Here is a 27,997-nt window from a genome sequence, read left to right on the forward strand (position 1 = left end):
ACCATATGATAATTGACTTTCTCTGCTTGACTTATTTCACTTAGCATAATCTCCTCCAGTCCCATCCATGTTGATGTAAAAGTTGGGTATTCATCCTTTCTGATGACTGAGTAATATTCCATTGTATATATGGACCACATCTTCTTTATCCATTCATCTGTTGAAGGGCATCTCGGCTCTTTCCAGTTTGGCTATTGCGGACATTGCTGCTATGAACATTGGGGTGCATATGGCCCTTCTTTTCACTACATCTGTGTCTTTGGGGTAAATACCCAGTAGTGCAATTGCTGGGTCACAGGGTAGCTCTATTTTTAAATTTTTGAGGAACCTCCACACTGTTTTCCAAAGTGGCTGTACCAACTTGCATTCCCACCAACAGTGTAAGAGGGTTCCCCTTTCTCCACAACCTCTCCAACACTTGTTGGAGAAATATATTCTTAACAGGCCACTCTATACTTTCTATCTTCAAATCTTGACCATGCGGGATCATGATTTGGACCTTTGACTCACAGTGTTTCTCAATTCCCCTACAGGGCTGGGAGGCTCAGCCAGGTACAATCAGTACATATATATATATATTTGTCATTCACTGCTAATCATGAAGGCCAAGGATCAAAAGTCAATTTCTTTGCCTTATATTCAAGGACCTCCAAAATCTGGCTCCTTCTTTCCACTTCAATATACTATGCCCTTCTTTGAGCTCTTGCTTTGATCACAACAGCATTCCTTATTTCATGTAATCTGATATTCTTACTCCTTTGACAGTTCCCTCTCAATCTCCTTTTAGGGCACCTCTTCCTCCGTAAATATGGAGAGTTTTCCCAAGTGTTTTGGTGTTGGTGTCTTTCTACCCCTCTCATTCATACGTGTTCTCATTCACCTGATGGCTTCAACTACCCCCACTAAGTTCACATCTCTGTCTCTGTTCAGAAATTTCTCATGAATTCGAGACCCATATAATCTCATTGGATAACTTGGCTATCTCAGTGGATATGTCTAAACTGAATTCGTATTTCTTTTTTTTTAAAGATTTTATTTATTTATTTGACAGAGAGAGACACAGCGAAAGAGGGAACACAAGCAGGGGGGTGGGAGAGGGAGAAGCAGGTTTCCTGCTGAGCAAGGAGCCCGATGCGGAGCTCGATCCCAGGACCCTGGGATCATGACCTGAGCTGAGGGCAGACACTTAACCGACTGAGCCACCCAGGCGTCCTGAATTCATATTTCTTCTCAAGCTTGGTTCACCTTCTGTATTTTGTGCCCAAGAGAATGACCCCCAAGCCAAAATCTGACAATCACCTTACATTTCACCCTCATCCTTGCTTCTCACCCCAAATTAGAACTCTTTTTTTTTTTTTAAAGATTTTATTTATTTGACAGAGAGAGACACAGTGAGAGAGGGAACACAAGCAGGGGGAGTGGGAGAGGGAGAAGCAGGCTTCCCGCGGAGCAGGGAGCCCAATGCGGGGCTCGATCCCAGGACCCTGGGACCATGACCTGAGCCGATGGCAGACGCTTAATGACTGAACCACCCAGGCGCCCCCCACATTAGAACTCTTGATTCCATCCCCAACAAATGCTTCCTCCATCTCAGGAAATTATATCATCATGTATCCACCTGCTCAAGATAAAAACTCTCAAGGCCTTCTTGACAGCTTCCTTTCCATCATTCCCACATTACATCCATCAGCAAGTCCTATTAGTTCTACCTCCAAAATATCCCCCCAACCTCTGCTTCTTTGTTGAATGTAGTCAAGAAGTCTCTAGGTTCTGTAGATTTGATACCATAACATCTTCCCTTCATCACTTTGCCCTTTTCCTAGGTATTCTCCCTCCTTTGTCCAGACTGTCATAATTCCCTCCTTATTAGTCTGCCTGTCTTCAGTCTTACATCCTTTAAAGCCATGGTTGATTCATTCCAACAGGATTTATGGAATGGCCAATGTGCTTGGGAGACAGGTATGAACAAAGCAGACCTGATACCTGCTCTGTGGGACTTACATTTTGGTGAGGAAGACAAACATCAAACCCATACTTGTAGGTATGAACAGTGGTGGGAGAACCCCAGGGGCTGAGAATGTAGAACGTGGAGACCTAGCCTAAACTTAGGGCTCAGGCAAGTCTTTTCAGTGAAGGAAAGTTTCAGCTGAAAACCAAGGAATGAACAGGAGGCAACTAAGTGAAGGGGAAGAAGGTGAGGAGAAAGGAAGGGTATCCTACTCAGAAAAACATCACATGACAAATGTGTCGTGAATTTCCTCCACAGTTACCTGTTTAATCTTTCTATCTTCTTTCTTAAAATTTTTTTTTGATAAAAATTAATACACATTCATTGCAGGGTATTTGGAAAATACTGAAAGATTTAGAAAGGAAAATAACCTTTATTCACAGCCTCACCAGCCAGAGACAAGCACTGTTTACACTGAGGCGCATATCCTTTCGGTTTGTTTATGCACACGTGCATTTCTGAAGTGATCTCCCCTCACTAAAAATCTCATCATATTATTTCCTTTCTGAAAAACAATTGGTAGGTTCTCCCAGTCTAGGAGCCCAAGTGCCTAGCTTACCGCTTACCAATAAATGTTTGTTGAATGGATGGCTAAACGCCTGAGTGAGCGAATAAATGTATGTGCACTCACCTCCATGTGCTCTTCCTCTTTTCCATTATCTGTTTGACAGAGTCTTGTCTTAGGGTATGACTCTATCCAGAGCCTTCCTCAAAGACTCCAACTCTCATGGCAATGCTTGTCTTCAAGCACAGATTGTGTTGCTTCTCAGATCCTTAGCAAAGGTTAACTGCCTTTGAATGTTGTTTTTCTAAATTTACACTTTGAAGATTTTCATGCTGAACTGTCTGTTGATAACTGAACATCATTCTATCCCTTCTATATTCCACCCTTATTCAGGGGCTGGAAACCTGAGAACAACAGTTCCCAGCACTCTTTGCTGGCAGCATTCCCAGCTAGAGTCCACCAAAGAAAGGCATTTGCCTGAAATATGGAATGAGAAAGAGGCAGAGATGTTAGTCCTCTGAGAATTTCTTACCTTGGTGCTTGAGGCAGTTGGGATCATCAACAGTGGTTTATGGCAGCTCTGGAAGCTTCTGATTTTCTAAAAGGTAGAGATGACCCTGAGAACCAACCTTTACTCTTCTGTCCTGCCCTGTCACTTTCTGTGTCAGTGCTTCTGTTTTCCTGACCAAAGCCTTGCTGAACATCCCCATGGGCAAGGCTGGTGGCTTGTGGCTCTTTGTACCTTCTGACCTGCACTGTACCTTGCCTGGTTTAATTCCTTAATACATGTTTGCTGCTGCCGAGAACGACAGTAGTGCCTGAGACTTCATCCCTGTAGGCAAAACATCTTATTTAATAGGCAGAGCTGTGTTTGTTTAGTGATTTCTCCTCTGCAACAGTTTATTGCAGATGTGTGCACTTGCACAAATATAACAGAAGAGTATTACAAGTAAAGACAGGGACTCAGCTAACCGAGGCCAACACCGATGTTGCGGCCCAATGACCGCAATGACCACAATGAATATTGATGGGCGACCATCAATATTCATTAACTATCTATTGTGTGTCCAGAGCCTGCATGAGGCCTTACGGGGCCTGGGTACCAGGGAAAATTCCGATAGATTCGTGTCTATTTGTTGACTGCCCAGTCTGGGCCAGGCATGGTGCTGGGTGTTGGGATTGCATGTTGAACGGGAATAGCAGCTCTCTGCCCTCCCACAGACCACAGCCCAGCCATCTCATTGCTTGATGGGCGTTACTGAGAAGAAATGAGGCCAGTCATTCACTCTTCCCACTTTACCCCCTGTGACCCTGGCATGAATGTCTTCAAGCTCACAGACCTACTGAGCCCCCAGGATAGCATTGGACTTTTTAAGAGATGGGGCTGCAAACCAGGGACTCCCCCAGCGTGCTGGCATATCTATGGCCAGGTTCAGGATCGCTTGCTTCTGGCTCAGCATCCCATTCATTGTGGAAAGCTGACCTGGGAGCCGGTGGCATCCAACCCTAAATACTAGGAAAAAAAGCAAGGCGAGTAGTAATGTGATTGTTGATAGGCAGGGTTGGATAAACTCGTACAAATGAACTAGAGTGGTATTCTGTGCCAGGCCGCTGGGTGGAACATATGGGGGATAGAGTAACATTTAAATAGCATATTCTGGGACTTTAAGGAAAAATAAAAGAAATGTAAAAGCCCACTAAGTAACTGAAAGGCAGTGCAAAGGTGGCCATCCCTTGGCTTAACTAATGTTTATCAAGTGTTTATTGTGCACCAGGCACTGTTCCCAATGAGTTGCATGAATGATTCGCTTAATCCCACTCATGAGTAGGTGCTACTATAATCCTATTGGACAGGTCAGGCAACTGAGGCAGGAGAGTAGAAGCACCTTGCTCCAGGCCATAGAAATACGTGGTGCAACTGGGGTGTGAATCTAAGTGGTTTGATAAAATTAAGGGGACATTTCAAGTCCCCATCCTTTGGAATCTCTCCTGGTTCCATCTGAGCTAGTCTGATCTGAACACTCAGATAGCAAATGCCAGGAGTGCTATTTTTAAGAGGGAGCTGTAAAGGAAGCCTGTGGATGTTTTCCATTACTGTTGGGATCTGAGGAGATGTTCATGTTCGAGCCCCAACAGTCACGTTTATTCCTTTGGGCTAGACTTTTGTCCTAACATGTGAATGCGCCATCTGATCACCGATCAGCCCTCAGCATCTTAGGGTAGATTGCCACATTAATTCACTTAACTAACTTTCTTTCTTTCTTTCTTTCTTTCTTTCTTTCTTTCTTTCTTTCTTTCTTCTTTCTTTCTTTCAGATTTTATTTGTTTATTTGAGAGAGAGAGAGCACACAAGCAGGGAAAGTGGCAGAGGGAGAGGGAGAAAGGGAGAGGGAGAAGCAGGCTCCCCTCTGAGCAGGAAGCCTGATGCAGGGCTTGATCCCAGGACCCTGGGATCATGACCCGAGCCGCCAGGCTCCTCAATTCACTTTATTTTCAAGTCACAGGTCTCAGAACAGACAGCCAGGTGGCAAAACCCTTAAGAAACATGTATGTCTTTGAAATAGTAGAAGCATCCCCTTGGAGATTCTGAGGTACTGGGTATAAGCATTTCAACATCTAAGTTTGGAGTGTACACTATTCAGCCTATAACGTTCCCTAAATTAATCTATAAATTGAGGACTACCCCCATCAAATCCCAGGAAAGTTGTTCATGGGATTTAATATTCTGAATCTAAGTTTATGTGAAAAAGAAAGGTCAAATATAAACTAAACATTTTTGAGAAAAGAATGAGATGGTAGGGTAGGCCTATTTGCATATTAAAACTTATTGTAAAGTTGTAATAATTAAGGCCAAATGTATTGGTATAGGAATAAGCAAATAGATCAAGGCAACAGAATAGAGACTCTAGAAGCAAACTTGATATGAATACAGGTATATTAAAAACCTAAATGTGTTAAAGCAACACTTTAAACTCTATAGGAAAATATAGGTGACTATCTTTTGGGCCTCAGGATAGAAAAATATCTCTTAAATAAGTCATAAAAGAAATAAATCATAAAGGGAAAGACTGATAAATTTGACCAAATTAAAATTTAAAAGTTCTGCATATAAAAATGTCAGAAAGAAGGTTAATAGGCAAACACAAGAAGAAAATATCTGTCGTGCAATAATACAAAGAATTAGGAACCAGGACACATAATCAACTATAAATAGATAAGAAAGATACAGACAAACAAACAAACAAAAATAAAACTACAAACAGTCCAGGGCAGTTTCCAGAAAGAGAAACAAAAATAACATATGAAAAGGTACTCATTACCTTTTACCAACCTCATTAGTAATTCCAGAAATAAAAATTAGAACCAGGAGATACCATTTCACAGCTCTCCGATTGCCCATAATATAAAAATATTAAAATAATGCTGCCAATTTCAAGAGTAGGAAACTATGTAGAATTGTGAGGAAGTCACACACTTGCTGGTGGAGTGGAAGTAGGTCATAACTGCTCTGGAGAGTAATTTAACCACATCTAGTAAAGCTGAAGACTTTTGGTGTGCTTTAGGGCCTAGAAACTTCCTGGCATGTATAGAAAAGATCTGTAAAGACTATTAAACATGACATTGTTTATAATAGGAGAAATTGGAATCACACTAACATAATCATTAACAGCAAAATGGGTAGACTTTGTGACATTATGCAATGTAATAGTACATAACAACAGAAATAAATGAACGAGAGTAACATGTATCAACATTGTGGCAGATAGGCCTGAGATAGGCCAACAGATCCCAATAATTCCCATCTACTGGTGTCTGTACATTTGTAAAATTCTCTCCCTTGAGTGTAGAGACACTCAAAATCGATGAGATAAATCTTATAACCTCATTTTACCAGATTAGAATGAGAGATTCTGCTGGTCTTACAGAAGCAAGCTGCTATGATTTGAACTTAGGGGGAGGGCCACAGGGCAGGGAAGTGGGTGTCCTTTAGGAGTTAGGACTCTCAGCCATACAAACTCAAGGAAATGAATTATGCCAATACCCTGAATGGGCTTAGAAGCAGATTCTTCCCCAGTCAGGCCTCCAAATGAGAATGCAGTCTGACTAACACTTTCATTGCAGCCTGTGACACCCTGAGCAGAGGATCCAGTTAAGTCACACCTGGACTCCTGATCCACAGAAATGATGAGATAATAAATGTGTGTCATTTTAAACCACTGCACTGGTGGTTGTTAAGTGGTGACAGAACACTAATACAAGCATTAATAAAAACATAATATTGATTGAAATAAAGCAAGGTGGAGTAAGAGACATACTATATATACCATTTACATAAAGCTCAAAAGCCTTCAAACCAATTTTATATACTGCAGAGGCTTATATATAGACATATGTAGTAAAAGTGTAAAGACATGCACTGGAATGATAGTCCCAATTTCAGGAAAATATTTCTCTCTTGAAGAAAGGGGACTAGGATCAGAGAGGCATATGCAGGGACGTTAATAGTATTAATAATGATTTATTTCCTAAGCTGGGTAGAGATTCAAGAGTGTTTATAATGCTCTTTTCTATGCCTTTTGGTATATCTGAACTATTCCATAATTTTTCCCAGACCTGCAATTGGCAAGAGGGAGTGGAAAAAAGAACCTGTAAAGCCTGGCTGGCTATGGAATATGGGATAGGGGATATAGGGTAATAGAGGTGGAAGGAGATGGGAGGACAGAGGAACAGAAGTCTGCAGAGGTACATCGTGCCCCTCAGTCACTCAGGGAGCCACCCATAGACTAATCTCCCAGATACCACAGATGGCCTCAAATGGGCGACCTCAGCAGTTCCACAGTAAGACCTTGTCATTACTGTGGCTTTGCCCTTTCATGCAATGGAAGAGTTACCACACAGCAGCCTTGTTGTAACCTTACACTCTGAAAAAACAACAATTAAAAAAAAAAACCAAAAAACAACCAATGATCAAAACCCATAATGTTGGCGGTTAGGCTATTAGGGAGAATCAAAGTTGTGTGTGTGTGTGTGTGTGTATGTGTGTGTGTGTGTATGTGTGTGTGTGTTTTTAAACAAAAAATAAAAGCCTGAACAGGCTGGCCTTAGGAGGAAAATTTGAGATGGGAGGCTGTGACTCAGTTTGTAAAGAAAAGGATTATATTTTCCTACCAGTTTTTAGCAGTTAGTCATCTTCAGGGAAGGACAGTGGGTCTTTTTTCTCTTTGATTTACAGCCATGAAGTTTGGGAGATGTCATGATACCTCTATTGTTTAAGACTGACCAAAAGAGGAACCCCCAGTAACATTTAATAGCTGGCTCTCCAGAGAGAAAAAAGCTCTTTCCTGATTTCCTGACTTCTACTCTCACAATGACTGATTTTTAAGCTACCCATGTGACATCACTGAGTGTGGGGCTGGGAACTTAGGGAGAGAGGCACATACTTGGCTCTCTGAAACCCATACATGCTGGCTTCAACATACAACTGAAATTTCCCTCCTACCAGGGTTGGTGAGCAGTGCCGGCTGGAGGTCTCAGCCATAGGGAGGGTGACTAGTGTCAGGGAGGAGGTTCCCACATTTGTGGCTTCTCTGTCTCCCTCTCAATCCAAAGATGTTGAGATTACATCATTCTACTTAGAATGTAAAAGCACTTTCTTCATAGCCAAGTATTTCTAGAGGATAAGAATATATGAAACACATTAATACCAAAACTTGATACCTTTTTTGTGTGTGTGTTTGATTTATTTATTCATGAAAGTCAGAGAGAGAGAGAGAGAGAGGCAGAGGCAGAGGGAGAAGCAGTCTCCCCGCCTAGCAGGGAGCCCGATGCGGGACTCGATCCCAGAACCCTGGGATCATGACCTGAGCCAAAGGCAGACGCTTAACCATCTGAGCCACCCAGGCACCCCTCTATTCCTTTTTTAGAAAAGCAATAGAGATGAGCCGTCCTCTCTGAAGAAGCAGGGACTTAGTGTTGGTGATGGAGGTCAACTTATGTACCATACCTTTTCCATCATTATCAGCCTCGAGGGCAGGTCTCCTTATAGATCTCAGGGAAGCTTCATCTGGGGCTAAGTTTGGAAAATCCCCTTGGAGAATTTCAAATCTCTGGGTTACTGTGCTCAGTCTTACAGTCTCCTTAACGTTTTTCAGTCTGAAGGGCATTTTCTGAGAAAAGTCGGAGGCCTATATTGTTTAGGATAATATGAGAACAAGTAACAAAGCACTCTAACCCAATTGGATTAAGTAATGAAGAAATGTATTATCTCAGATAATGAGAAGTCCCAAGGTAGGAAGGCAACAGGTTAGTTAATTCAGGGGTTCAAGAATGTCACTAGGGACCCAGAATCCTCCCATATTTCTGCTCTGTCATTTTTTGTCCTGTTTAGCTCCCCTCATGGTTGTAAATATGGCTGTCATATTCCAGGCAGGCATGGCAATAGCCATTGGAAGGAGAAGGACCAACTCTTCTGATATAAAAAAAAAAACTTTTCCAGAAGCCACATTTGACAAAAGTGGGTCAGATATCCTTTCCTAAATCAAACCATATTGAAGAGACTGGAATTACCATGATTAGTTTAGAATAAATCAGGATTAAACTATGAGTCACATACAGGAGAGGTAAACACCCAGATAGAATTGTGGTCTTGGTTAGTAGGCAACTGTCACCCCAAGGATTCTTCCACTATTCTGACTGTTGAGTTTTACAGGCCAGTTTGGTCCTTTTGGCCGATCAGAGAGATCTTGAATCAGACCAATCAATTTGATCAGAAACCAATTATGCTATGTTTACTAAATTGATTAACCTTGAGATTAACTTATCAAAAAGTATCTTTTAAGAACCTAGTAGTAGGTCCTTAAAGTCACAACTATTAAAGTCACACTTAAAAGTCAGAACTATTAGGCATTGGACCTACTGATATGTAGAGATGGCCAATTGGACTTAGAGCTCCTAATCAGCTGGGTAAAGATTTCTTCCATCTGAGCATAGATAAATATTTTTAAAAAATACCTATGATTTTCAGCAAGGATGCCAAGACTGCTCAGTGAGAGAAAGAAGAGTATTTCTAATAAATGGTGCTAGGACAACCGGATATTCACTTGCAAAAGAATGGAGTTGGACCCTTACCTCACACCATTTACCAAGATAAATTCAAAATGGATTATTGACCTAAATGTAAGTGCTAAAACTATAAAAAACTTAGAAAGAAACTTGTAAATCTTGTGACCTTGGATTAGTTAATGGTTTCTTATATATGACACCTAAAGCATAAGCAGCAAAAGAAAAAAAATAAATTTGATTTCATCAAAATTAAAAATTTTTATGCTTCAAAGGATACTTTCAAGAAAGTGAAAAGAAAATCCAGAGAATGGGAAAAATATTTGCAAATCATATGTTTATTAAGAGTTTAATATCCAGAATATATAAAGAACACTTACAACTCAACAATAAAAATCCAAATAATCCAATTAAAAAGTGCAAAGGATTTGAATAGACATTTCTCCAAAGAAGATATACAAATGGCCAGTAAGCACATGAAAAGATGCTCAACATCATTAATCATTAATGGAGTACAAATCAAAATCTCAAGATTACTACTTCACACTCACTAGGATGACTATGACAAAAAAAGTCAGATGATAATGGTGTTGGAGAAGACGTGGAGAAATTGGATCACTTATACATTGCTGACAGGAAAATAGTTAAACATAAAGTTACCACATGGCCCAGCAATCAATTCCACTCCTAGGTGAATACCAAGAGAAATGAAAACATATATCCACAGAAAAACTTTGTACACAAATGCTCATAGCAGGAACATTTATAGTAGACAAAAGGTGGAAACAACCAAGTTTCCAACAATGGATGAATGGATAAACAAAATATAGTATATCCATATGATAAAATATTATTTGGCCATGAAAAGGAACGAATACATAGCACTGATACATGCTACAACATGGAAGAATCTTAAAAACACCATGTTAAGTGAAAGAAGCCAGTCACTAAAGGTCATATAGTGTATGACTCCATGTAATGAATATGAATTATATGAAATGTCCAGAATAGGCAAATTCATACAGACAGCAAGTAGATCCATGGTTTTCACAGGCTGGGGGAGGGGGAAATCGGAAGTGACTATTAACAGGTGTGGGGTTTGTCCTTAGGTTGAAAAAACATGTTCTCAAAGTAAATAATAGTGATGGCTGTACAAGCTTGTGAATACATTAAGAGCTACTGAATTGTAGACTTTAAAAGGATGAGTTCTATGTTATGTGAATTATGTTGCAATAAAAATATTTATATGACTATCTCATATAAATATCTCAAGGGGGGAATATAGGACAAAAAATCAGTGGGATAATAAATGTTTAGTTTGCAAAATTTATAAAACCCTTTTATGATTCTGAAATGTACACATCCCATTTTATCACCTCTTATCTCCTTGGTCCAAATGACTTATTGTGCAAATCAGTGGTTCTCAACACTGGCTGCACATTTTAGAATCACCATGGGAGCTTTCAGGAAATATGATGCCTTGGCTTGATCCCATGGCCAATTAAATCAGAGTCTCTGGGTCCCCTCCCCTCAACCCTGGCATCTTATTTTATTAAATACACCCAGGTGATTTCCATGTGCTGTCAAGCCTGAGAAATTAAATAGTAGATCAAGATCTGGGCAGCACCAGGTCATATTATGAGGTGATTATTTAGCTAAGTATTTCCCCCCCTCTAGTCAGGTTTATTGAGATATAATTTGTATACATTAAAATTTACCCCATTAAAAGCACACAGTTCAATCAATTTTGACAAATGTATAAGGTCCTATGACGACTATCACAATCCAGAAAAAGAACATTTCCATTACTCCGGCAATGTCTTCATGTCCTTTTGTAATGAATCCCTTCCCCCGCGTATTAAATGCACATATTAGAATACTATACAACATTAAAAAGCATATCCTTTTAAGAATTTATAAGAAAATGGAGAAAAAAATTCTATGTAAAGTTAAGAGCAAAGAGCAGAAGAAGAATCTCTGTGTAATATGATCCTAATTGTTTAATCTTTTTTTAAATACATGTGCACAGATACATACATCTCTCCATATATGTATACACTTGTAGAAAAAAATCAGTGGTTATCTCTGGTTGTGAGAATTCCAGGAAATGTTAATTTTCTTCTTTATATTTTTCTGCATGTTGCAGTTAGTCTACAATAATAAGTGGCTTTTAAAATAGGAATATTAATGATTATCTATAAAACCATGATCTATGGGTAGGTGATAAATGAAGAGCCTCCTAAAAACCAAACTGATGCTTCCTACTAGGTTCTAGGTCCCTTGCAGAAAAATCCAGACTTCTGATTCCACATACACTTCAGGTTACTGGCTCATACCAACTCTTACCACCCAAAGAGATTAATAAGAAGATATTGGCTTCTACTGAGATGGATATCAAAAAATATTGACCCAAGAGAAGAAAATATTGATGGAAGAAGAATCAAGTCTTTCAATGCCTTGAAGGAAATAATAATTTTTCCTTTGGTGAAAGCCTTTTGCTGAATGCCGTGTTCTGTTGTCTATTTTTGCAGGCACTTGCACATTTAAAGTCAAATATGGCACATCCTTGCAAGTGCTAACAAAGAATCTACCACAGAATCTACCATAAGGGAAAGATGACCCTATGGGTACAAACTGTATATAGTTTATAGCAGAGTGAGTGAGTGAGCTGAAACAAGATGGTGGCAGTGGAGGTCTGTTCAGGTTTGGTTTCAGTTCCTTTAGATTCAGCAGAATCCTAATTAAAAATACTAAGACATATCCTCCAGCCAGCTCAAACAGACCCAAACCAGCTGAGGCCAGCTCCAGATCTTCAAACTAGACACAACTGATTCAGGCTCCCTCAGAGCCAGTGCACTGGGTTTTGGGTGACTTCTTAGGATGAATAAAATTGGAGATGACGGGAGTTGGAATGCTTTTTCCTACATTTTTCTCAAATAAAAGATGATATAATAACATGTTGGTTGAACCATCATTTGAACCAGCAACTTAGTTTTTTTCCAGGTTGTTCTGGAATGGGTTACAGTATTTGGACAAAATAATGAGTTGAAATGATCTTCAAGTTAAATTGTTCCCCTAGTTTGGAAATAGGTTCTGTATCATTTTTCCATTGTTGCATAGCAAACCTCTCCAAAATATGGTGACTTAAAAAAATTAGTTATTTGCTCATAATTTTTGTGGGTTGGTAGTTTGGATTAGACTGTGCTGGGATATCTCACATAATATTGGCTACACTTATTCATATGTCTGGGACCTCAGCTAGGATGGCCAGGTCTCTTTCTCCGTGTGCTCTTTTACCTCCAGAAACCACTTGTATTCCAAGAGGGTGATAGCAAAAACTGTAAGGCCACTTGAGACCCAAGCTCAGAATCATAATGTCACTTAGCCACATTCTATTGGGCAAAGGAAATTACAAAGGGAGGCCAGGTTCAAGTAGTGGAGAAATAGACTCAACCTCTTGTGAGGAAGAACTGCAAAGAATCTGTGGTTATTTTAAGTCTACCATGAACTCCCAACCTAAAGGTAACAAACACAGAGGAGTCAATAGAACTGAAAGCTTCGTAAACTGATTTCCCAATCTCCAAGCCATGGCCTGTGTGAGCTGTGACTATTTCCTGGTAGGAGTTCCCTACATATCCCTTTCTATGTTCTAACAGAATGTCAATAAATTACTTGGCTACTAAGACATTAACTGAGCAATGTTGACTTCCTTAGATTTTTTTTAGCTCTTAGAAATAAAACCCTGACTCAAAAAAGTTCTGAAGTAAAACTCAGGGGGTAGTCAATTCATCAGCTTAGCAGTGTCATAAAAAACTCCAGATTCCTTCCATCTTTCCATCCTGCCATCCTTGATAGGTTTCATCTTTGGCTAGTACCCTTATGTTTGGTTCCAAAGTGTCTGACACAGTTTTAGCCCTTATATAAAGATGTGACAATGTCTGTCTCTTCTTTGGGTCATTTATTTATCTTTTGAGTGAAGGAAACTTTCTTTGAAGCCTTGCCAGCAGGCTTTCCCTACATCTTACTGACACCAAATGTATTGCATGATCTTGTCTGGATCAGTCAGTGGCAATGGAATTACCTGGGTTGGCTTAGATCAGTCAGAACCCACCTCATGGAGCAGGGAATGGGCCCAGACTTCCCTGAAGCCTAAGATCATATCTAAATAAAAGTAGGGTTCTCTTGGGAAAGAGGAAGGATGAGGCTGTTGGGAGGCAGATAAAACAGTACCTGATAGCACAGTGTAAGCCTGATATGTTTGGGGAATTTGCTTTGTTCTTGGGCATTTTGAGGAATAAATCTGTCATGATAGAATTTCCGGTAATGTATTATGTACTTGCAATACTATAGGTGGTGAGGGGAAAAAAAGAAAACAAAGTCCTCATTCTCCAGAAGTTCATACTGAACTCTGCGTGGGGATGCCTGGGTGGCACAGTTGGTTGAGCGACCGACTCTTGGTTTTGGCTTGGGTCGTGATCCCAGGATCATGAGATCGAGCCCGGTGTTGGGCTCTGCACTCAGTGGGGAATCTGCTGCAGATTCTCTCTCCTCTCCCTCTGCCCCTCCCACTTGTGCTCACTCTCTCTCAAATAAATAAATAAATCTTAAAAAATAATGGAGCCTCTGTGTGGATACATAGGAAAGCCAACCAGCACTACTGGTCTTGAAATGAGGGGTACAGGGAAGACATTCTGTAACTCAGGTGCCAAGTGAAGTCACCTTTCTTAGGGAGTTAAACACAGTTAGGTCCAGCCTCCAACTTGTGGAAAATCCAAAGCACCTCTATTCCCATCATCAATTTCTGTGAATTCTGTCCTGGACAGGGTACAGGGGTTTATGGCCTATGGACATGTCTGGCTCTGGATTCTTGCTTCCTCTGAACTCCGTTGCATGGTGTCTTAATCTTCTGGCTGTTTCCTTTTGTGCAGCACTGACCCAGATGTGTGACCCAGTCCCTTCCTTTGGTTTTCCTTCTCACCTTTCAAACTAGTCAAAAAAACATCTCTGTGTGTGGAAGACTCAACCTTAGATTGAGTCTTGGGGGACCATGCAGGGGGGTTGATATAAGGCAAAGCAAACACTTTAATATTGAATAGACATTCTTGTTCTTAAAAGTAATTCATCTTCTAAGGATTATCTCACTGGTTCCAGTCCTCCCTAAGCCCCAGCCTCTGCCCTCATGCCTCACCATTTCCATAATCTTTTCTGTTTCCCCTTGCCAATACCTATTCATCCCATGAAGAGCAGTTTGGCCTTTATTGGTTTGTTTCTTAGTTTCATTGTAAGCCTGACCTTAGGATCCCAAGTATTTTCCTACATGAAGAGGGTTACCTCCCTAAGAGAAACTCTGGGGCCAGCTGTTAGAAAAGTAAAGATTTCACCTTGGTTCAGGCGATTATAGTAGGGAAATCAGAGAAGACTCATGGAGTGGAGATGATCTTGGCCTCAAAAAGAGGGGGCACAGGTGAGAGGAGCATCATGTGTACCAGGACCAGGGAAGGCTGAGTGGTTGAAGCTGACCATTTGTATTTGCAAACAGTGGGAGATGAATTTGGAATTGAGGATGTGATGGGGCCATTACAGAGAGCTTCAGAAGCTTGGCTCTGTAGGTAATAAGAGCTTCTGAAAGATTCGGGCAGATGAGTGACATGAGAGCTTATGGTTCAAAGAGAGCATTTACCAGTGGTGTTTGGATGGGCTCTGTGGCAGAAGTCAAGCTGTCCATCAATGTCCATTCTCCCTTTTTAAACTAACACTGCTTCTGAGCTTTCATTGGACACATGACCACTTACCTGAAGATATGCCAGGCTCTCTGGCAGCTGTGTGTGATCATGTGACCAAATTATGCCCAAAGGGATGCTACGGAAAAAATGTGTGCCCCTCCAGGCTGTGCCCTTATCCAAAAATGTACATCATTCTCCATTAGAAGGAAACAGGGCTTTTTGGAAAAATAACTGATTCTAAGTTTGGGGCAGGAGAAGTGCAAGGTGAGCCTGACCATTTTGCTATCCAGAAAGTAAGGAAATGCTCTAAGAGTGGCAGGGGTATGTTAAAAGGACACAGGAATCAGCTGAAAGGGCTCTCCCTGGTCAAATCTGGAATAATTTGAGCAATAAAATAAATAATGAGAGTATAGGAAATATAACACATAGAATAAAAAGAATACATGAATCAGTTTGAATATAGATAAATAAAATAATAAAGTGGGAGGAGGGGAAGGAAAATCCCTATAGTAGTATTCCATCTATCAACATGGAAGGAGTGATGGAATTAGAAAAATCACCGTTTGACAGCCACCATTGTAGTAAGTGTTTTAGGCAAGATTCAACAATGGGTTCTCAACTAGTGGGTGAAAGTAGAAAACCAAGCAGGATATATACATGGTCTCAAAACATCTTCCCACAAGACACCTATCAATTACAAAGGGGACACCTATTTCAGTGGAGAAACCTGGCAGACCCCACCTTAACCAAATGATCCAAGGTCACATCACCGACATTGGGGCAGTTGGATATCAAGTGCCTCCTGATAAGATATGATGAGGACACACCACTTCTGCTGTATTCCTGCCCAGAATGCATAACCTAAGTCTAGTTGTGTAGAAGCATCAGACAAACTCAAACTGAGGATGTTCTACAAAATAACTGACCTTTATTCTTCAAAAATGTCAGGGTCATGAAAGACAAAGACTGAAGAAGTGTCCCAGGTTTAAAGAGACTCAAAAGGCAGGACAATTAGATGCAATGAGTTATACTGGATTGGATCCTGGATCAAGAAAACAATTTTTATTTTGCTATAAATGACATTAGAGAGATAAATGATGGACTTTGAATACAGTCCACAAATTAGACAGTAGTATTATACCATGTTAATTTCCTTATTTTGATCATTGTATTGAGCTTATATAAGAATATATCCCAGTTTGGGGGAAATGTGGAAGTTAGGGGAGACAAAGTGGTAAGGGGGTAAAGAGGTAAATCGTGTCTTTGACTCTCAAATGTTTTAGAAAAAAAATATATATAGGAAGAATGAGTGATTAAACCAAAATGGTTAAACGTTAACATTTGGAAAATGTGGGTGAAAGTTTATTGTAGATTCTTTGTAATACTTTTGCAATTTTTCAGCAAGTCTGAAACAATTATAGAATAAAAAGGTTTTGTTTTTGTTTTTAAGGAATGGGCATGCACTTCTTCTGTCTTCATTTCTTTACTCTTCCCTCTGGCTGGGAGATAGTCCTGGAGAGAGGTGGCCTGCACTGTGGTTGGTGGTGCTGCCCTACCAGCCCCAGGTGGCCTCTGTTATGTGAGAGGGAAATCATCTTGCATCTTGTTGAGCTATTTGCATTGGGTGGGAGAGCTCTTTGTTATAGCTACTCATCCTGCATCTAACTCATATAAGCTAGAGGAGGGAAAGGCTGGAGGAAGGTGGCCTCTTAGGAGCCTGTTGCATTGGTTTAGTTATTCCTATTTAAGGCATGGAAGATGGGGTAATGGAGAGAGTTGGTGAAGATCACTCATTTGAGGAGAATTAACAAAAGGAAATTAAGAGGCTAGGAGAGCAATGTGAGCAGACTGCAGGGTCTTAGGAGCCTCTAGGGGATACTTCGCTATTTAAGAAGCAGAGAAAAAATATCCAGGGGAGAAGAGAAGTGTTTGGGGGCAAGGGGATTTTCTGGTGACCCCTAACTCACACCACAATGAATATACCACCTCTGTGTATTGCTGGTCTCGATTCCAGGGGCAGAGAGTAGGGCTACTTATGGTTTTGAGTAAAGAAGTTCAGAGAACTCTGAACCCATCTAGACTGAGGTGGGGATTATCAAAGACTACTTAGTGAGGTATGCAAGAAGAATCTTTAAAATGATAATAACGACAACAATAATAACAACTAACATTTATTGAGTCCTCATTTTGTCCCTGGGACTTAGTCAAAATTCTCTACACATATTCATTCCTTTAATCCTCACCATGACCATATTCTTCTTCTTTTAGAGATGAGTAAACCCAGGCAGGAAGAGGTTAAGTCAAAGGTCACTTGCAGGTAGCAGACACAAACTTCAGATACAGGCAACCTGATTCTGGACACACCCTCACACTTCTGAGGCAACTCCTCCATCCCCTGTCTCTCCTGTTCTCCTTCTTTACTTCCAGCAACATTCAATGCCAACACAGGTAAGCTGAAACATATCAGCTCCTTCCACTGTGTTGTAGATCTGCATTCTAGAACCTTCTTCAGGCAGGGCAGAAGTGGGGTAGAGGGTAGAAAGGACAGTGAGTGTCAGCCATGACCCATTGGAATAGCTCTGGTTCACAGAAAGAATTAAGATCTGTCCATCTGATGGCAGAAGAGGAAGGGGCGGCAGGAAAGGACCACCACTTTGCCTTCCTGGTGATGGAGCTCTTCTGTGGCTCGTGTGGGGGAGGCTTCTGGAAAGGGGTGGGCCAGAGCCGGCAGTGGAGTTGAATGCCCTGGACCTACTGTTCTTGCTCCTGGAGTCCTCAGAGCCCTGCCATTCAGAGCTGTGAATTGATGAAAGGAGGAGATAGGAGGTTGCAAGAGGTTCCGCCTCTGAGGGTCTCTGCTCATTTCTTTCGGTGCCAAAGGTCTTCTCCTATTTAAAAAATGGTAGGCAATTAAGCCCCAGGGTGCTTGAGACAGAAAAAAGAGAAAGAGACTTTATAAAATCTCTTTCAAACCCAAAGACCCACCTCCTGGCCAGGAGACATGCAAACTCTTTTAATAACCTTATTCTGGATCCACTTAAATGGAAACAGTCTCCAGTATTTTTAGCTGCTGCGTAATGGATGTAAAAAAGAAGGGGGAAATGTGTACGGTTTTTCTTCCCTAGTTAGAATAAGAAGGAATCGCTCATTATCTCTTAACTGAGTCTCTGCCGGGAAGAGGGAAACACCCAAGAGTCCCCATTGGCTCCTCCTCTGGCCTGGACTGGATTTAAACCCAGGGAGGGAAGCTGAGGAGAGGAGAGAAGGCTGGACAGAGCAGCACCGTGTTCTGCAGCCCAAGGGGCCCAGTTCCTGGGTGACAGAAGTGTTGGAAGTGCTGCCCAGCAGCCTCTGAGGTAAGAGCACCAGTCTCTGAAGGCTTTACCTGCGACAGGGAGGAAGGTGGCCAGGTGGGAATAAGCTCCTGAGCCTGAAAATCCAGGCAGTGTAACCGGTGTCCTATCACCTCCAGCAGGAGGGAAAACCTAATTAGGAAATATTTCCCAGGACCCAAGTAACATGTCCTTAGCTAGCAATATCCTCGACACTCCGACGGGACTGAGTGCAATCATCTTCTTACTTGGCCACACTCAGTCTGTGTTGTAGGAAATTTCTGCCTGGAGTAAAAATAGATTTTTACATATGATGTTTCCTTTAAGTTTGGCATGTCCTTCAGGGCTATTTCTTTGTTGGCTTTTAAAAATTATTATTACAATGTCAAAGTCCTCCTTTTTTTTTTTTTTGGTAATTTTTCTTACATCTCACTTTAAAAAAAATCCTAAAATGAAACTTTGATTTTAGATGTGATCAGGAAACTGTTCTAACTTTCCCCTTTTCTGGATTTTGCATATGCCAAGTCAGATGATGTTTGCAAATGCACTTAAAGAGCTTTGAAGTTTTTTCAAACATTTAATTTCATAGGTTCTGTCTTTTACTTGTAAGAGAACAACTTCTTTCCCCAAAAGTCCCAGCCACGACCCTTGTAATGCCTCAAGAACACCCACTGGGAAACATTTCAAGAAACGATGTTGTGGACTAGTTCTTGGGCGTCTTTTTATTTACTTATCTATTTATTTTTGTGGTCGGGAGAGAGCTGAGGGAATGGAGAGAGAAAGAATGAGTGAGAACAGTCACCTAAAAACACGAAACAGGAGTTGCTGATATAAGCATTAAAAAAAGAACAAATCCTAGTGTGAAAATAACAAACTAGGCTAGCTGCAGTGCCTAATGTCCATGGGCTCTTTGAGGAGCCAGAGTATCACCGAGGTAGCAGGCAACACCGCTCAGCAAGGACTACAGACTGATGACCAGCTGAGCACAGGATCTGCATGGGAAGAATAGGTGTTTTTGGCATTTAGGTGTGTGTTGGAGACTCAGAGTCAAGGTGATGATGCTGGGCAGACTCTGGAGGGAATAGAAAGTATTAACAGCAGTTACCATTTTTCCCAGGGGAGGAGGGAACTCCCCTTCTCCCCCAAACCAGACATTCTTTCATGGAACTTGGAGTCCTGCTATGTCCCCAAGTTTGTGGCGATAGCTGAGTCTTTAAGGAGGGAAAATTGGGCAGGATGACTTCAAATCATCTTGTGGCTTCTGGTTTCTATTCCAGCACTGTTCTGTGGTTTGAAATGTAGGGTAGACTGAGAAGATGCCTGTAGAAATCATGCCAGTGGAAACTCTTGTCCATCCACTGCTCATTCCAGAGCCTTGGCTCCTGTAGGGTCTGGATACAGACATGAGATCGTGGTTTAGGTTCTGGAGCAGCATCTGGAGCCCCCAGTCTCTGAACTGATGACTCTAAGATGTCAAGCCTGGCCCCTGAATGGGTAGGGGCTTTGTAGGGTGTCACCACAGTTAGACTCACTGCTAATGTCAACCAGCCACCATCTGAATATGTACTGTTGGTCTCAAGAAGAGACCCAGAGAGTGCGGATGGGACCCAGCCTCTTTGGAAGAAGGCTGGAACTTTAAAATTATTTCAATATGTGGAAAACCACACATTAAACTAAGGAAAGGAAATGCAACATTTTCATCATATGCCTCTCTTCATTATCATTCAGCTGAAACAGAGGTTGTCATCAGAAGCCCCCCACACCTGTGTGTCTAAAGTGATGCTTTAAAGTCATTCTGGAGATTGGGTATGTGGTTGGATGTGGGGGAGGCAGGTCCCGAATTTATGCCCTGTGCCTGTTTTATCTTCTTACGGTGCATGAGCCCATGTATTCCCATGAAAGCAAAAGGAAGGGCTTTTTGTGAGAAGGGGTTTCATTCCCATGGTGTAAACGGACATCTTTGCCTGATGCTCAGGAAAATCTTTAAAAGAGCTTAGCACAGAGCCTGGCACATCATAAGAGCTGAGAAAATGGGAACTACCATCGTCATCGCCCATTTGAGCCCCCATAAGGTAGATCAATATTTGGTTGATGGGACAAAACAGCCACACCAGCTTGTTACCACCCATGAAAAGGTGATTGAGTGCTGAGGCTGGACAAGAGACACCATGTGTTAGCTTTTCTAGCTTGTGGTGCGTGGGCGGATGTGGTAGAAAGAGCTCTTCAGGAAAAGGGGTCTTGCATGGCAGTGTGAGTCATCTATAAGGTCTTCTTGGGTACTCACTGGGTGTGGTCCGCTAGACCTAGAAGAGGAGGGGACTGAATGATGCCTGGGATGCCCCTGTATTAAGTCTTATCACATGAAGCCAATTTTTCATTCTCACCCACCCTTGGTATCGCATATCCTGTATGGTATACCTGTGCGGAGGGTTCAGTGTCACAGGGACCAGAAATAAGAGTCTTCCTATGTATTTGTTTTGTCTGGAGTGTGACCTAGCTGAAAGACGACTGGTTTGTGCATCTCCCATGCTTGCATTACTACAAGAGAAAGAGATCCAGAGGCAAAATCGGCAGGCTGAGGTGTCCAACCCAGGAAGAGTTGAGCCAGGCACCCAAGAACTTGCTCTCCTGGACCAAGTACTTGGGTCAGAAAACCTTGGGGTCACCCAGGGCCTAGGTTGTAGATCACTGACAGAATATGCCCAAGAGAGTTTGGGGAAGGAGTGACAAGTTTGCCAGGTGATATTTGTGACATCATTGCATCCCTAGCCACCATCTGCCCCACTTTCCTTCATAGCTCAGTGACGTCCACCCTGTCATTTGGGGGCAGAATATTAAAAAATATCTTTTTAACTGTACTGGAAATGGATGATACATTTTTTCTAAAACCCAAAGCAGTGTTCTCATTTGCTTGTGGTTAATTGTAAAGGCAGGATGAGGTAATGAGGGAACCAAAGAAAGCCCTGAATTTAAGTAGAAAGATCTGTAATGGTGGCTAGAAATTGGCTGCCACTCTCTTTGTTGTAAGTGGTGTTTTTTATTTCTGACCAGGGTGTGTGTCCTTCTTTGGGGAAAATGAGGTGACGTGGAGACCATCTGCCCTAGGATAGGAGAGGACTATCTGGGACTCAGGGTCCACCCTTCTCCTCTGGCCCAGCCTTGGTTGATATCTGCCCCTCCAGACAGAAGTCTTGGTCTGCTTTGTGTCTCTTGGGAAGGCACTTCTCCACATCTCATGAGAAGCGAGCAGGATTTAACCTCCTTGTTGGGGGAAAACTAATTATCTTTCTAGGAGATCATACTTGGCACTGCTCAGAGGAAGTATAGGCATAGGATTTAGTTATAGAGCAATTCAGATTGAATTGAGCACCCAGTAAGCCTTGAGTTTCTTTTATTTTCAGGAGAACCCCTCTCTTAAATATGATAGGCAAGAAGACGTTGGTTTCTTCTTCACATGTTGTAATCTCACTGGCTTTTTTTTTTATCTGGGGCAGTACATATAGCAGAGAGATGAAGAACACAGATAAGGAGAGTGGACAGACCTGGTGTTTGGTCTCAGCTCTGCTGCTTATTAACTGTGTGCCCTTGGGCAAGCTCCTTAACCTCTCTGAACACCTGTAACAACTAATGATATCAATGGACTCTCAGGATTGTGAGGACTAATGGAGAATAACATTTATAAAGTGCCTGGCACAGTCCCCATCATCTGATAAACACACGTGAAAAACCTAGGTGCTATTATTAATGTCCCAAATATTACCTTGGCCAGGATTGTGCTATGAGACTGAAGACACAGAGAGGATCCACATATTCATGGCCGCTGCCATGCCTGAGATGACAGGGATGTCTGGGTGAGGAACCCACATAGATTCTGGGGCTATCATTGTGTGGCTGGAAATTGAAGCCACAAGGGTGGATGTGGCCATCAAGAGAGAATGAATGGAGCACTGATGTAGAGCCCTCTTACATCAGTGTGTCTCTCAGGGCAGAACTAGGGGGACCAGCCGTCCAGCTGATGATCAGGAGCACACACCTCAAAGAGCCTTTCTTGAAAAGGCCATGCCAGGCAGCCTTTGTCCTGAGTCTTAATATGCCTCTGCCCCCCACCTCCCCACATCCCCTTCCTGCAGTCAGAATTAAAGACAAGATCGGAGTTAATGAGACTGCTTCTGGGGGACACCTGGTTTCCTGTGGCTTCCCAAAGGCACATTCCACGCCAGTAAATACCCTTCATCTCAAACATTCCTACAGCATTTACTAAGTGATTCCTCAACAGAAAAATCATGCCCACTTGGGAAGTTCTCCTGCATTTTCCTGGGTGACATTTATTGCCCTGTCCGCCCCCTCTGTGACGGACTCTGTCTGTGGTCAGACGGCTGTGCGTCCCAGTGGCGTTGCTGAGGTCATCCCTTCCCTATGCTCTTCCACCAGGCAAGTCTCTCCTACCAGGTGTTGGAAGGAAAGCCAGCAGGCTTCTCCTCTCGCTCATTACACTTGACAGAAGTGCTAGGTGGAGGATGCCTCCCTCCCATCTTCTTTCTAACAATCACCCTGCCCAGGGAAATCTGAGCTCAACTCGGGTAATCCAAGAGGCTGCAATTAGCTAGGACATCTTGTTACGAGCGACAGGCGGCAGAAGGACGGGCGACCCTGAGGGCTCCTACAAGGGCTTCTGGGGTTTCTCATATTCTAGGCTTCCAAAAACAAACACAGTGAGACTGGGCTTCGTGCAGCCTTGCTGCAGTTTATGGCAGGAGTCTGCGGCTGTTTTGCATTCGTGCAGAACTTCTTCAAAAAGCCATCTGTACTCCATTTGCATCTCAGAAGAGAGGGAGCCATAGGGTGGGGGCGGGGTTTGGATGGCAGGAATGGGCAGAGAAGTCCGAGCCCATTTTCCTAGCTCCGCTGTTGCCTGGGAAGGGGATTTGGGACAGTGAAAACTCCATACAAAGAGGTTGCCTTTGAGATCAGTGTGTGTGGCTATTGGGGGTGACAGAAGTGCTGGAGTGGGGGAGGTTAAGGGCTCAGTTAGTGGACACTGTGCAGACTGAGTTTGCAGCTTTGTACTTTTGCTGCATAACCAAGGACATATTGCTTGATGCCCCTGAGTCTCAGTTCCCGCTTTGGGGAAGGAACAGAGCTATGTGTGACTGTGTTATCATGGGGTTGAACTTCTGAGGACAGCAACTGTGAACTATCATTATTTTTACCCTACACCTGTCTTCCAACTCGCTCTACTGGCCCTCCTCAATCTCCCCCCTCCCCCCAGCTGCCCCCCACTCCTTTGACAAAAATCCCAAGCAGATTCTAGAGCTTCCTGGTCACTTTTAGTATTGGAAGAGAACCCTTCTGTGAAGGGCATTTCTATCCCAATAGGAGAGCCTCAGTCTTCTATCCCGGCCCCATGTTTTCTTCCCACCCAGCTCAGACCTGATCTGGGATCAGGGATCTGCAGGTGAGCGGGAGGGCAGGGGCCCTAGTGGGCCTGGTGCCTTCCTTCCCCCACTGCCTCCCTCAACTTGCCTGGCTGCTTCTGGCTTCCCCAGGTTGTTGACTGAGGCAGGGAGGGGAGTCAGAAGGGAAGGGAAAAGGGATTTTTATCTAGTTAGTGCTATTACAGTTCCTTCTAGTTATCGGATGCCCTTGTTTCATTAGCTACTCCCATTGCTGGCTCCACCCATCCCCTCTTGTGGGAATCTGTTGTGGGTTTTTCAGACAGTCTGCTTTCTACCCCCTGGGCACTTCCTCCCGTGGGTTGCCCACTGGGGAAGCACACTCCTGCGGAGCCACGGGGCTGCACCTCAGCTCTGGCCCCCAGCTGCCTTATATATGTGGCAGGACTTCCATATTCTCGTCTCCCCAAACTCTGGGGTGCACCATACCCTCCCTCCAATCTCTGCTATGCAGGCTGTTCCAGGCAAACTCCCACCTCTGAATTCCTCTGGGCAAGAGGCAGGTACTGGTCTCTCTGCCTTCCACCTTCTATTCAAACCAACCTGCTCCCAGAAAAGCTTCAGTAAAGCATCTCTCTTTAGAATGTGTGGGCCCTCATTACCCACTGTCCAAATCCCATGACAAGAAATGGCTCACTGACCATTCCATTATATCTGCAAGATGTTGAGTCCAGTTCCTGGGGCATAGTAAGTGCTCAGAAAAGGTGAGATATTATAATTTTTTTTAAAAAGATTGATTTATTGATCTATCTATCTATCTATTGTGCATGAACGGTGGGGAGGGACAGGGGGGAGGGAGAAGGAAAGAACCTCGAGCCGACTCCACACTGAGTGTGGAGGCTGACCTGGGGCTCCTTCTCATGACTCTGAGATCATGACCTGACCCAAAATTAAGGCTCAGCTGCTTAACAGACTGAGCCACCCAGGAGCCCCAGTTATTATCATCAATAATGCATGCTTTGGATTATAGGAAGAACTAAGAAGGAGTGAGTGGGGCAAAGGGGTAACCTGAAGAAGAATTCTCCTTAGGTGCTGCATGGTTTAGTTCAGAGTGGTAGCACATCCCTTGGGTAAAACACCCAGGGCGTCTGCCCAAAGGAGGGAATGACATAGGAAAGGTATATATACTGTTCTCATGTGTTATTTGTATCAGAAGGTCATATGGATGCAGAGCCAGCACAGGCTTGCAATCAGTCGGACCTAGTTTTAAATCCCGACTGTGACACTTACTAGTTGGACAGACCCTGGTAAGTGACTTTGCCTTGCACATCTGGTTGCTCACCCAGGATAAGCAAAGTAGCACTAATCTATCTCACTTGGCAGTGATGAAGATTAATTATGAGGGTTAACGCCCCTGGGCAATGCCTGGCACAAAGCAGCAACTTGATAAATAACAGGTAATGTTATAATAATATTATTATTGTTATCTTTAATGATAATTCTGCCAGGGACCTTCATCCTCTACTTCTTCATACTAAATAAACCTTGACTCTTAGAAATCAAAGATTTTACAAAATATTAAAACTGGGTTTAATGATGCTTTCTTCCTTTTCATGACCAACAGAGTTATTTGCTCGGGTCCACTCCTTTTGATGGTGTTCTGCTGACTCTGACTACCGAGTTGGAAAAGAGGCAGCATCAGATGAGGGCCTGTGGAGGCTTCTAGGATGTTGGCAACATTCTAGTTCTGAAGCTGGGTGGTGGTTCCATGGTGGTTGCCTTTATAACAATTCATTAAAATGATACCATTTTTGTCGTGTGCTCTTTTCAGGATAAATGTCATCCTTCACAATAAAAAAAATGAGAAGGAAAAGGAAAGCATACTCAGTAGTTGATTAAAACCAAAACCTCAAGCATTCAGGGAGCACCTCCTGTGTGCCTGGCATGGTATGAAGTGCTGTCCACATATAATGCGGTGAAACAGGTGTGACCATTCCCACTTGACGAGAGGAGGCTAATGCCAGGATAACGAGCCTTCGCAAGGCTAGACACCTAGGACCTGACTTGTCTTTCCAGCACATTGTCGCTGCCTCTCACAGTGGGGAGGTCTCTATGTGCAGTTGTTCTCTAGGTGGTCTTGATGGGATAGTATTAGGAGCGTGGTATAGATTAGGGATGGGGGGATTGAAGCTCGGTCACAGTAGGCCTTTCATAGGAGACAGTTGTTTTCCTTGTTATTATTAGTCAGGTGAGTATAGAATAAGAGGTGAAGAGGCGGGTCTCCCAGGTACTGAACGGTGTAAGCAAAGACAGGAGGCAGGAATGGGCAATGTGTGAGAAGGAACAAAACATTTGGTTTGGATCCTCAGGACCTACAGGCTGAAATATTTCTGCTGGTTTCTCAGCCTCTTGTGGGCTCCTAGAATCCATTCAAAAGGCCAGCTTCCATCAGCAAATCCCCATGGCTTGTCTTTTGCATCTTTTCTGGATACAGGTCTCCTACAGGTTCTGCTCCCTGTCTCTCCGAGATGGGTCTCCAGGGGACATTGTGCTTCCCCCTGGGGCTCCTATTGGGCTCTGTGCTTTTGGTGGCATCAGCCCCAGCCACCCTTGAACCTCACGGCTGCAGTGACAAGGAGCAACAGGTCACTGTCAGCCACACCTATAAGATTGACGTGCCCAAGTCCGCCCTGGTCCAGGTGGAGACTGACCCTCAGCCCCTTAGTGATGACGGGGCCTCACTCCTGGCCCCAGGGGAGGCTGAGGAACAGAACATCATCTTCAGGCACAACATCCGCCTGCAGACGCCACAGAAGGACTGTGAGCTAGCAAGCAGCGTCCAAGAGCTCCTGGCCCGGGTGAAGAAGCTGGAGGAGGAGATGGCGGAGATGAAGGACAAGTGTGATGTCCAGCGCTGCTGCCAAGGAGCTGCTGGTGAGTTTGCCACTTGGTATTCATTCAACAAACCATGAACGGGCACCTGCTACGTGTCAGGCGCTCTCTGTGAGTCTGGTGCGCTCCCACCTCACTCTTGGGGCGGGTGGGGGGTCTCATCCTTGGCACTAGCTCCAGGCAGTATCTGCAAGCCTCGGTAGACAGGGCCCGGCAACGCTTACCATGAGTCCGGACTCCTGGGTTTATGCTCCTGGGTGCTCTTTGACCTGTGAATCCAATCTCCACCAGAAGAGGGAGCAGTGGGAAGGAGAGGAAAGATGGCCTTGGAGCTAGACGAGACTGGGTACAAATGCCCCAGTTTCGTCACTATTTAGTGGTGTGACTCTGGGTAAAATCCTGAAGTTTTCTAAACCACCCAGTTAGGATAATTCTATCAACTTGTCCAGTTCTGAGGACTACAGGTGCTGTACAGAAGTTTCCAGGCCCATAGTAGATATTTAGCAAAGCGGATCCAAATCATAACGAGGGGTATGTTGGCATACCTGTTTATGCTGGAGGAAGTGCTACCGTTGAGAGCATTTCCTGTACACCAGAGGGACAACTGGGCACCAGGGCCACGGCCATGAATGACACAGCACGGACTGCTGCGGAGGAGCCTCCAGGGCAAAAATGTCTAGGAAGGAAAGAGGGTGTTCTGAGAAGCAGGAGCTGGGCTGCTGCCGGCCAGGGGGTTAGAGAGGGGAGCCTGGGGGATCCCTTTTCCCACCCCTCAACCCCATAGTGTGACTGGGCTATTGGGTAGCTTCTGCAGGCCCACTTTTCCAGGAATCGGTTTGGGCTCATTTCCCAAGGACCCAGCCTTGCTAAGGTCCAGCCTGCTCCCAGGCAGCCTGGATCTCACCTGCCAGCCGCCCCCCACCCCCCACCCCGGAGCCCTGCCCCTCAGCATAAGCTGGCGCGCTGACCCGGGGCTGCAGCAGTCCAGACGTCTTCAGAGTTAGGTCCTAAATACTTACCACCATTTAGAACGGAGGGAACCAGAATTCACCTGAGCGCTTGGATGAGACGGGAAAGGGGAGGGA

The 27,997-nt window shown here is 43.4% G+C and overlaps 1 protein-coding gene and 1 long non-coding RNA gene across 3 annotated transcripts in view; one reads left to right on the top strand and one right to left on the bottom strand.

The window, feature by feature from the left end:
• Positions 1-17,485: 17,485 nt before the first annotated feature.
• LOC144382590 (uncharacterized) lies at positions 17,486-27,982 on the bottom strand. The gene is made up of 3 exons (XR_013449837.1): positions 27,932-27,982; positions 27,458-27,588; positions 17,486-18,183 (listed from the first exon to the last, which is right to left on the bottom strand). It is a non-coding gene; the product is annotated as an uncharacterized LOC144382590 (long non-coding RNA).
• Positions 18,205-27,997, top strand: part of TNN (tenascin N) — a 64,287-nt gene continuing 54,494 nt past the window's right edge. For both annotated transcript variants that reach the window (XM_036117342.2, XM_078077994.1), the window contains exons 1-2: positions 18,205-18,651; positions 26,515-26,954. In XM_036117342.2, coding sequence (XP_035973235.2) covers positions 26,549-26,954 — 406 coding nt within the window. In that variant the 5' untranslated portion in view covers positions 18,205-18,651; positions 26,515-26,548. The remainder of the gene's footprint in view (positions 18,652-26,514; positions 26,955-27,997) is intronic.

Source organism: Halichoerus grypus, chromosome 7 (assembly GCF_964656455.1).
Source record: "Halichoerus grypus chromosome 7, mHalGry1.hap1.1, whole genome shotgun sequence".
Taxonomy (NCBI): domain Eukaryota; kingdom Metazoa; phylum Chordata; class Mammalia; order Carnivora; family Phocidae; genus Halichoerus; species Halichoerus grypus.